Source organism: Nicotiana tabacum, chromosome 4, assembly GCF_000715075.1.
Source record: "Nicotiana tabacum cultivar K326 chromosome 4, ASM71507v2, whole genome shotgun sequence".
In the NCBI taxonomy this organism is placed as follows: Eukaryota; Viridiplantae; Streptophyta; class Magnoliopsida; order Solanales; family Solanaceae; genus Nicotiana; species Nicotiana tabacum.
Genome location: NC_134083.1, coordinates 89,253,606 through 89,264,743, shown reverse-complemented (window position 1 = coordinate 89,264,743; position 11,138 = coordinate 89,253,606). Strand labels below are relative to the sequence as shown.

Here is an 11,138-nt window from a genome sequence, read left to right as displayed (position 1 = left end):
ATAATATTATGGAATTTATTGCTACTCTTTCCTTTTATATGCAATTTGATTTTTTTCTTGTATCACTTTTAGTTTTGATCATGGTTTTTATTTTACTTTTTGAACTTTTCTTTATAAATATTATTTTTTTAATTTATATGCGTACTATGTGAGAATTCACTTGGCATGTTGTTGTTTTATTTATATGCGTAAACATTGATTTTGGATTCTAACATTCACCTTCTTAGCTTTTGCGACAATCTTGTAGACATTTCTAGAAGTTGAAAAATATGAGTTTAGAGTTGAAGTTGAAAGATAGTATTTAGACTGTCTCATCCGATTTTGCTAGTAAAACTTATCTTAAACAATGTTATATCAACTACTAAAGTAACACTTTAGAGTAGTGATTCATTGTTTTTTCTTTTTCAATCAATAAAAGGATACATATAATGCTAAGATAGCACATATTTGACAATAATTAAGATTTCAACCTTAAACTTGTGATGTAAGTGCCTCTTTACAAATAGAGATCAATTCGATGTGACCATCTCATATGTGATAAAAGGAAAAGACCAAGTTAATTTCAGAGATAGCCTGCCATTTAAAGACATAAAAACTGGTCATTTGCACGTCTATGGTAGAGCCAACATGTTTGGTTCTACAACACACGGTGTAACTTAAACACTAGATGATTTCTTCTAGTATAAAGTTACCCCGTAACTATACTAGTGAAAAATAACAGATATCTCGTGAAATAGCCGAGGTATGCGCAAGCTGACCCGAACACCACGGTTATTTTAAAAAAAAATACACAATGTAATTCTTAATTATGACATGGAATTTTGCTTTTCGAGTCGTCTAATAGCCTAAAGATCAAAACCAAAATCAGAGAAGCATCATTTATAAACCAATCGAATCAAGAGAATGCTTTTATTATTTACAAATTACAAAAAAATCATGAATACACGTCAAGAGCATATTCATATGTGACAAGACTCAAAACTGTATTGGTTCCCTATACTTTTTGATAAACTGGAAGACTGGTTTATACCCTGCTGGGCAAACAAAACAGTATTTTTCCTATAATATCTACAACAAAGCATCAGCATTGAAAATCCGCAATCGATATACACAACAGAGAATATGACGACTATGTACTCATTGAATCAATATCCGCAACAAAGAACAAACCTTTTGCTCTGTCAGGAAACTTTCCGAGAACAGCTTCGAGCTGATGATATACCACGAAACATGAACAACAATATTAAAAAGACGTTAACTTGGATTCTACTCGTACCAATGGGAAAGCCAAGGGTGACCTAGGGCCTCTTTGGCCGTAGGACGCCTTTGAGGATTTATCTCAAGCAACTTTCTGACAAAGTCGAGGAACAATGGATCAGATACTGCCAGCTGATGCTCCAATGACGTTTCCTCGGGGATTATGTATTCAAGTAGGTCAGTGTCCTATTACAGATAAATCAAACATAAATCAGAAGTTGGAAAACTCTACCATTCTATAGTTTATCCAGTTTTATATAGTTGCAAACAGTAGCCACGCTTAGCAGGCAACTCATATGGAAAAGGGAATGAAGAAATCTTTGTTCACAAATATGGGCGAAAGCATAGTTTTCACAATTTTTAAACTTTTTGAAGGTTTAAAAATTAAAATAAAGTTGTGCATTGCTGCTAGCTGCCCCCCCCCCCCCCCCCAAAAAAAAAAAATTCAACCCCAGATTCATAGAGAGGTAGCTTATGTACCAAGCATATCAAATAAAATGATGATAGATTTTGGCAGTTCTTATAGATTTGATTATTGAAATTACAAGTGAATGAACATGACTAGCGGGAATATATAGAAATTGGACTCTCAGATTCACTTTCTGAATTAGATCGTTTTATGAGAGCAACAGTCAAAGCAAAATCTAGCTGGCTAGACTCTAGAGTGTATAGATATTGCTAGCTTAAATGAGGCTTTAACGGTTTTCTGAGGAATCACGCCAGAAATATAACAAATTTTCTATCAATAATCTTAATCTTATGAGATTTGACTATGAGGAGGAACTTGTCATTTAAACAGAATTTACATCAGACATGTCAAATAAAGAGCTCCTTGTCATACAAAAAAATTCAAGATCAGGTTCAAATAAAGTAAAGTCCCCCCGAAAAAAAGCATGCAGACAGTTTTTTTAAAATATTATTTAAATGGGCAAACCAGCAGAAGCCAGTGCTCTCAGTTAATTAAAAATGTAGGTGGATGATCCATGCACTCATAAATAACGCAGCTCCCTACTACTTTCGTCGTCTTAGTTTAACTGCTCTAAGTTGAAATTGCATTGATGAAATACAAGAATTAAGCAAACAGATTCAACGGTTACTTTCTAGTAAGGTAAAGGATAAAAGTTCGCTTCAGTATAACTCAAATAAATAAAGCCTAAATTTAGCAAATAATGAACATGAAGAAACTTTTACTTTGTGGAAAATGGGGTACTTCTTGGTATAAAACAAAAATAAGAGAAAGAAAATGGGAAAAGAGAACGAAGGATACCGAATAAGCACATGCCAAGACTAAACATTCACATGAATACGAGCACAAAAAATGCTAAATTTGTTAATAATAGAGTGTTGAAAGAATGAAAAGGATGAACTAGGAGGCAAACCTCATTTATATGATAAAGGTCATAATCCTTTGTGAAATATTTGTGTGCCTCCTGTCCCCTTTGTAGCATGTCCCCGTCTATAGGACCAAGCATTCCAATCATACGTGCAAGCAACATGACAACTGCTTCATTTGGAAAAAGCACCTACCAAACAATAAGAATATTTAAGAGTGTATGCGTATAGTTGCCTGCGAAACACAAGCTAATGAAGCCTTTTAACTTGTTCTGCACGCCACACCACACCCCCTCCCAAATTGGGCTAAAACAGGAAGAGGAACAAAATACTATTTGCAATTTGAAACATACCAAGCAATAAAGTAAACGATGGTAAAAGGAAAGGTTAAGAAAAAATGAAAAAAAGAACCATACGAATGGATGTTACATAATTCAAAGGAAAAGCAGGAGGATACCTCCCCAGAGCACAGCTCTCCCAAGATGCAGCCAAGAGACCAAAGATCAATTTTTGCGTCATAAGAGAGGCCTAAGATGACTTCAGGAGCTCTATAGGAACGAGACTGTACATATAAGGACAAGGGGTCTGACTGAAAGCAACTGCTTCCGAGATCAATAACTTTTATCTCACATCTTCGATAACTTTTGATGAGAATATTTTCTGGCTTTAGATCACAGTGGATGATCCCCAAATTGTGCAAGAACACAAGTGCCTCCAAGCACTGTCGTGTTATGGTCTGTTAAGGAACATTTCCAACACAATTACATTTCATGGCTTTCCTTAGATATATTTTGTGGTTTTGCTGACAAATTTTAACTTACAAGAGAAAATACGGACCTGCAGCCTGCTCATTGTAAAATAAGGCTCTAGATCAGATTCTCGGTTGTATTTCTGAAACTCATATAAATTTGCTCGGAGAAGTTCACAAACAATAAAGAGGTGCTCCTGCATGTTATAACATCAGAAGAAAGAGTACAGTTAATAAATATTCAACATCAGATTCTAGGCAATATCTTCTATTTGTTCTTAAGCAATGGCAGAAGTTCCAAAACAAAAAATCCACAAGAAATTACAGTACTGATCAACCTTTTTATCAAGAAGGATAGTTAATGATTCACAACTACCTCTCTAAATTCATATACTCCAAAAATTCAACAAGGCCCATATCAATATCATCTAAACTACCCTTGCACCAAATATAAAGATTTTGTAAGCATCTACACTTTACAGTAATAATAATTAGATAAGATACCAATGATGTGTGAGCTGGATGTGAACCAAAAGAACAGTATTGCAACATTCATTGGTGATTTCAATATTTATCCTAAGGTAATAAATAAAAGAAAAATGCTATATGACTGTGAATGTTGAGTTTCTAAGTCCCAACATAGCCACAACATAACTACCTTAATAATGTGAATGTTAAAGATAGATATGTGGATATACAAAATTGAACAAGACTAGAAATGATCAGGATTAATAGGGGGTGCAATAGCACACTCAGGGGTCATTTGTTTACAAGGATAAGGGATAACAATCCTGGAATAAAATGTGGGATTATTAGTCCATGGTTGATTGAATTTTTGATTCTGGTATAAGCAATTCCAGAATTATTTATACCACATTCTGCTATTATTTTTCAACCTGAAATTCCTAATCCCAGGACTAAACAACAAAATGACAAAGATGCCCTTATCCAACACTCTTCTTCCAAAGTCCTTTAAGAAAGCAAAGGAAAAAATTGAAATTAAATAAAAGTTTATCCAAGTGTAAAATCAAACACATGTTTTATATTATACCCCGTATACATCATTTTAGGCTAACAATCCAAACATCTATGAATAAAAGTATATTCATTAAATAATTCCGTCACTATTTACTCCTCGTATTATAATATCCATATTATAATCCCAGAATAACTTGTTCACAAACCAAACGATCCCTTAAAGGGTGAAAAGAAATAAGGTCGTGCAAAAATATTTGGTCATATCCCACAAATCTTCAGATGTTGCACCCGTCTATGGGTGCGAAAATGTGATCATTGAAGATGTTAACTTAAATGAGATTGACTTAAAATCACAGGGAGGAAAGTTAATTTCAAAGACCTAAGATCTCTCGGAATCAATGTAGATTTAACTAAGAACATATACTAATGGAAGCAAAAGATTCATAGATGCGAGACCAACCTAGCTAGTTGGGAATCATCAAGTTAAGGTAAACATGAGAATAGAGGATTCGCGTAAACAACTTGTGGTTGAGGCATAGTTAATTGATTGTATTAAGGTAATAAACTACAGCCTAACCTCTGGGAAAGTGTAGAAGAACAGACCAGTTGTGGATAAAAGATGCAAATGTTTTTTTAGTTAATCGGGAACATATCATTTTAATCCAAGAACTATCAATCAACGTCCCAATAAAAGTTGAAACCAATTGTTTTTGGAACTAAATCCTTCCTAATTGAACCAAAGTAAGTCCACAGGGCTCTTATCAAAAACTCATCTAAGTACATTTTCAAGTCTTCTCCCAGCTATGGTGGAAAAAGAATCAACGCCCTTGCTAAGACTTTACCTTGCAAATACAGCCATCATATATCCAATCTTGATCAAATCAAAATTCTAGTGTTTCTATTCTACCAGTGTTTACGGTTTTAGCCTTATAATATATATATGCATGTACGTACACACACATATCGATAGGTTTACACTTACACTATATTCTTATATCATATAAAACCTTTAATCTCCAGAAATCATATGAAACTAGAAAGTTTACGTTAAAAGTTTAGATATGGCTATTAGTGCTAACTACATAAATTCCTTGATGGCACGAGATCCCTCCAGACAAGATATGTCAGTAAATCTGCCACTAATACCTAGCTGTACGTTTCGATTGGTTTATAACTTTATAGTTGTCCTTGCCACACACCTCTCCCTTATATCAAAAACAGAAAAATGGTAAATTCTGAATGCTGATCGTCTTGTTCATTTAGAGGCTGGGCAATCGATCTTTAGTTCGTTATAAGTCTTGATTCAAAGCAAAGGACTCAAAAGAACAAACATTTTCTCAAGCATACCTGGTGGTAGAAGTAATCATATAGTCGCAGTATATGGTGCTCATCACAAGGGTCATTCTTGTTCACAAACTTGAGAAGCTTAATCTCATCTAAACTCTGATCAAAGAAGTCCTTGTCATTCTTTATTATCTTCAAGCAAACGTCTATTCCGGTGTGCATATCATGAGCCTGAATCACTTTGCTGAATGCAGCTGAACCAAGGTATTCCGTTACATAGTATCTACCAGCGATAATGCTATTTAAAACAATAGGCAGGTCCTTGCTCTCCTCAAATCCAGTCCTGCGTATGGGGCAGAACAAATCAGTACAACTATTGTCTACAAATGAACCTGCAAGAAACAAGCTCAATATCTACATTAAATGTTAGAACAACTTTAGTGCCTAGAATGAATGATGAAATTAGAACTTGATGCGATATACATGCTGAACATGTAATTATCAAACAAACATTGCTCTCAAGTCCTATAGAAAAACACCTTGTTTTCACTCACTCGTCGATATTGGACTTAGAATTTGGAGGTATGGATATATGAAAATGAACCTGTTTTTTCTGTGTATAATTCTCAGATTAAATACATCAAACTCATCTTCGCCTTCAAACATCAAAAGTTCATCTGATGTAACACCTCCCTCTTCATCTGCTGCTGCATCGGGTTCAATACCCTCATTATCCTCTAATCTATCATCTTTTGGCTCGTAGTCTCCATGTACATATGAGTAGTAATCTTTGTCAACAGCCTTAGGCTGAAGGTCAGGGGCACCGTTGAGATCTCCAACCAAGTCACTGTTGCAACTTGTTTTAATTGAATAGTTGTTTCTATCTTCAGTTTTCCTCTCACTCATTGGTTCATACTCTAAATAATTAGAGTCAGTTAGGTTGATACCCGTGTCGTCAGGATCACCGCCATAAATCCCTTTTGGCCCCTTGCAGCAAGCACAAAGTGGGGATGAACAGCTAAATTCTCCCTTCCCACCTTTCACTTCAAGCTGCTTTCGTCTATCCAAATGATAGTAATCTTTCAAGCCTACATCTTGCCCGTTGTGCAATGTGACTATAGGCCATCCTTCCGATTTATAATCCCAACTGGGACTTGTGGCTTTCTGTTTCTCGGACACTTCAGTCATCACAAACTTGTCCTCACTAGGGCCCGCGAGACCATCCGAGCTTCCAAAGTAAGGTGGCATTGGAAAATCTTCATCTTTCTCCCGGTACCAGAACAGGTCATTTTGCATATCAAAATCATGGTAATCTCTAGCAGTACCAAATTGAGATAATCTATCAGATGATGCTTGAGAACTGAGAGCTGTCGTAGTACGAATTCCATATGGATTTGTAAATTCTGCACCAGAGACAACAGGATAAACCTAAAAAAATATGCAGAAGAGACAAAAACAGAGGAAATAATCATAAAGTGTTGACCAAAAGTTGCAATAACACAAGATGATCAGTTCTTGGGTCACATTAATCTAAAAATCATAGTATTAACTTTTCGATACTCCAAAATCTTAAAATCATTTTGCCGAAATGGAATAAAATGCAACTCTTAGAAATTAAAGAATAAATGTCAATCATCCATTTCTGTCAATTCTAATTTCCAGGGGCAAAAGTTCTATATACTTACATCAATAACGTCCTATTTAAGGAAGTAGAAATTGTCAAATTACTAAAGTCTGAATTGGGCAAGTTTTATTTTAGCTTTTGCACAATCCACAAAGCGGTAAACAAATATTCCAGAAAGAGAAACACAAGTTCTTGTCATAAAGAATCAGAATTAAATCTTTAGAAATATATAAATGGTCAAATAAACTACTCAAAGTGTCACAAACTAAAAATAGAAAATTCAAAAAAGGGAAAAGGGAGAAAAAGGAAGGAACTTTAATTTACCAGAGGAGCAAAAATCGCTAGTAGAAGAACCCAAGCTGACAAATTCCTCATCAGAAGAAACAGAGTTCGACTGATTAATCTTAGCAGAAATTAAGTCATCAAGCCGCCGAGCAGAAGGAATCTTAAGAGGAGGTGGCGGCGGAATCATAGGAAATAAGAATCTTTCATAATCCAATGAACCCAATTCAGATTTCTCCATAATATCTTCCATAAGAGCTGATTCCGATTCTGAAAACCCATTATTTTTCAAGAATTCCAATACTTCTTTAATGTCAGAAACAGCCATGAGAAAAAAGAAGAACAAAGTCTAAGAAGAAGGAAAAAGAAGAGAGTGTAGTAAGTAGAGGAAGTGGAGAAGAGGTGGGTTCATGGGAATGGAGTGAATTAAGGGAAAAAGGGTCAAAAGGGGGAAATTCTGAGTTGGGTTTTGCATGTTTTTTTCTTTGCTATGTTATAGAAAGAGAAAGAGGAGAGAGAGAGAGAGTGTGTGTGTGTGTGATGACTTTCTGCTTTTCTCTTGAGTTTGTCTGCTGTAAAACTGAAGCTAACGGCAGGAGAAGGAAACGAAATATCGATATCTTACCAACTTTGACAAGTATAAGAAAGCTAGCTAGCTGTTGGAATGTGGGGTCCTGTCCTGCTGAAACAACAGTGAGTATAGTATACAACATGGATTTTTCGATGTAATCTAGGTTTTTTCTACTCTTGTTCTTATTTGTGGTCAAAATTTTCTACAGTGAGATAAGAGATTCAAGTAGTCGTTGCCGCGTTATCTCAGTTTTATCTCAAAATTCCACAAGCTGAATTTTGCATGAATATAAGATGTTCGGATTGCTTTGTCTTTTTACCCACGTTCATAATTGTGGTTTAAGTAAGATGATTACTAAGTAATCAAATGTAGTTGTTGCCACGTTGTACACTTATACTAAAATACATATTAAAGTTAGCGAAAACCAGCATAAGTTTACTTGCCCCCTTCTTAAATCTTACTGATATTTTAAAAAAATTATCTCTCCACAAAACTTTACCCAGCATCAGTTTGTTTTCGGCGCAAAGGGACGTACGACAGGCGTTCGGTGAGATGACATAAAAATGTGGTATGACAAAAATCAAATAAGTATAGAATAAAGTTACAGTTGAAGGCATTACATTACGCAAGCAATTTGTAGCTTTTACTTTTATCTTCTTTTGTCCTCTTAGTTTTAGTTTTGTTTATTCTTCTTTTGGTCAAAAGAAAAATACTCTTATTGCTACTAAAGTTTGTTACTTAACTTGATTTGTCATGATACCTACGACAATTATTTTCATAAAATGATAAAGCAAAGAAGGGGTACATTATAAAACATTAGTCCATTATAATTTTTCGAATTACGTTCATATTTTATTAGGTTATTCATTACTTTGTCACCTTTCCTGAATATATACTTGTTTTTCTCTTTTACTGCGATTTTAATTTCTCGGAAGAACCCTTTCCTTAAATTGTAATTGGAGCTCCTAAAAAATAATTCTTAGTTTCTGAAGTTCTGATAATAATTGGTAGTAGAGTGTTGAATTTTTTTGGTCATAAGTATGCTTTGCTACTTGATGAAATGTTGAACAAGGTACCTAGTGGTATAAGATATCAAAATTACGATTTTTTTTATAGCACTTGATAAATACATCAGCAGTGATGAGTTTCTATGTTCAATATGAGAATCAATAAATCCATTGATAAGTTATGTGTCTTGTTATATTTTGATGATTTAACAAACTTTATTGAGAACCAGATGGAGAACTTGTTCCACATCCTCTGAGTGCTCAAAGATCAACAAGTCTCAAGTCTGGGACATGTTCCAACATTCAGAGTCCAAGAAACAACAGAGGGAACATATCGACATCAATTCCCTTGCTGACAGTACCAGTCAACTCCCCACAACTGTAACGTGACTGCAATTGTTCCTCTGCACATACGCAACAGTGCAAACAGTGGAGCAGTCACTTTATGCGGAATGCCTTTGTATCAAACATGCTTGCATCATTCAAGTGATGTCACTTATGTAATATCAATACGAAGCAAAGTAAAAACAACACACTTGCACACTCTAGAATTAATCAAGCTCTCTCTCAAGTGTATTGCCAACCTGCAAGTAACATTCAAGGCGTCAAGAACAAAGAGCAACATAACGAAGGACCAGTTTTCTGCATTGAGTTATCATATGTCCTTAGTTGTGTAGCATCTTTGTCAAAGTGATTTACTTGTAATTCCTACTTAGCTTAGTTAGAAATATTATGTAGGAAACTTTTGTAAAATCATAAACCATGTGTTTATGTCTTGGCTAGAGTTAGTCGAGTTGTAAGCTTTGTAATAGAGTTATTACAAAGGGGCTTGTAATAGAGTTATTACAAGTTAGTGAGAGATTAAGAGGTTAATTCCTAGGTTACAATAGTTTGTAATCTGAAGTTTGCTCGGTAGTAAAGTTGATATCCTACAAGGGTAGGTCGTGATTTTTAATCCAGTGAGCTGGGAGTTTTTCACGTAAAACTCTATTGTGTTATTTACTTACAACTGTGTGAGTGTGTTCTGTGGGAACTAATAGAGAACCTAGTTCTCTATATAAGTTTGGTGGACCCTTAGTGTCTATCAATTAGTATCAGAGCATGTTCTTTCTATCATGCTAACACCTAGAAAGGATGCTCATGGCTGCTCCACCAAACTTCGAAGAAGGTCAATCCACCTACAGACCACCAAGATTCAATGGCAAATACTATGGATAGTGGAAGACAAGGATGCATGATTTTATCATGGCTGATGATTCAGAGCTTTGGGATGTTATCTACGATGGTCCTTTCATTCCTATGAAAACCATTGGAGAACCAGCAGTGACAGTTCCCAAGTATAGGAAGGAATATAACGATGTTGACCGCAAGGCTATAGAGAAGAACTTTCGAGCAAAGAAAATCCCCGTCTGTGGCATTGGGCCAGATGAATACAACAGGATTTCGGCTTGTTAATCTGCTAAGGAGATCTGGGAAGCTCTCCAAACAGCACATGAAGGGACAACTCAAGTCAAGCAGTCGAAGATTAATATGCTAACCACTGAGTATGAACTCTTCAGAATAAAGGACGATGAGTCCATTCAGGACATGCACACTCGCTTCACCTCTATCATCAATGAGCTCCATTCCCTGGGAGAAATCATTCCAAGGAACAAACTTGTCAGGAAAATAATCAGTGTATTACCTGATTCCTGGGAAAGAAAAGTAAATGTTATCACGGAGGCAAAGGATCTACAAAAACTAACCATTGATGAACTCATTGGTAATTTGAAAACTTATGAAATAAAGAAGAAAAAGGATCATGAGAGAAAAGAGCACAAAAGGGAGAAGAACCTGGTCCTCAAGACAGACAACAATGAATCAAGTAGTGAGGATGTTGATATGGTTTACTTGACAAAGAGATTTCAGAAGATGGTCTGCAGAAATGGAGGTATTCCAAAGAAGGGCAGCTCCAGCAAGCCAAGAGGATATGACTTATGTCATAAGTATGGGAAGCCAGGACATTTTATCAAGGATTGTCCCCTCCTCAAGCAAGACCAGTACAAGCACAACATA

General features: G+C 35.5%; 1 protein-coding gene across 2 annotated transcripts; it reads right to left on the bottom strand.

Annotated features, from left to right (window-relative positions):
• Nucleotides 1-864: 864 nt before the first annotated feature.
• LOC107803643 (uncharacterized) lies at nt 865-8,230 on the bottom strand. Of its 2 annotated transcripts, none has more exons than XM_016627408.2 (7): nt 7,548-8,230; nt 6,204-7,002; nt 5,663-5,942; nt 3,427-3,534; nt 3,047-3,325; nt 2,637-2,780; nt 865-1,443 (listed from the first exon to the last, which is right to left on the bottom strand). In XM_016627408.2, the coding sequence occupies exons 1-7, from the start codon at nt 7,831-7,833 to the stop codon at nt 1,267-1,269; spliced, it is 2,073 nt and encodes a 690-aa protein (XP_016482894.1). In that variant the 5' UTR covers nt 7,834-8,230; the 3' UTR covers nt 865-1,266. The 2 variants fall into 2 exon arrangements, with proteins under 2 accessions (XP_016482894.1, XP_016482895.1); XM_016627409.2 differs by having other exon boundaries at nt 6,204-7,027; nt 7,548-8,059.
• Between the last annotated feature and the right edge of the window lie 2,908 nt (nt 8,231-11,138).

Excerpts from the sequence above, each read along its gene's own strand:
- LOC107803643 (XM_016627408.2), bottom strand. The coding sequence starts at position 7,833 with ATGGCTGTTTCTGACATTAAAGAAGTATTGGAATTCTTGAAAAATAAT. Across the intron at positions 3,326-3,426 it reads TTACAATGAGCAGGCTGCAG|ACCATAACACGACAGTGCTT; the intron begins GTCCGTATTTTC and ends GTTCCTTAACAG. Across the intron at positions 2,781-3,046 it reads GAGAGCTGTGCTCTGGGGAG|GTGCTTTTTCCAAATGAAGC; the intron begins GTATCCTCCTGC and ends ATTGTTTGGTAG.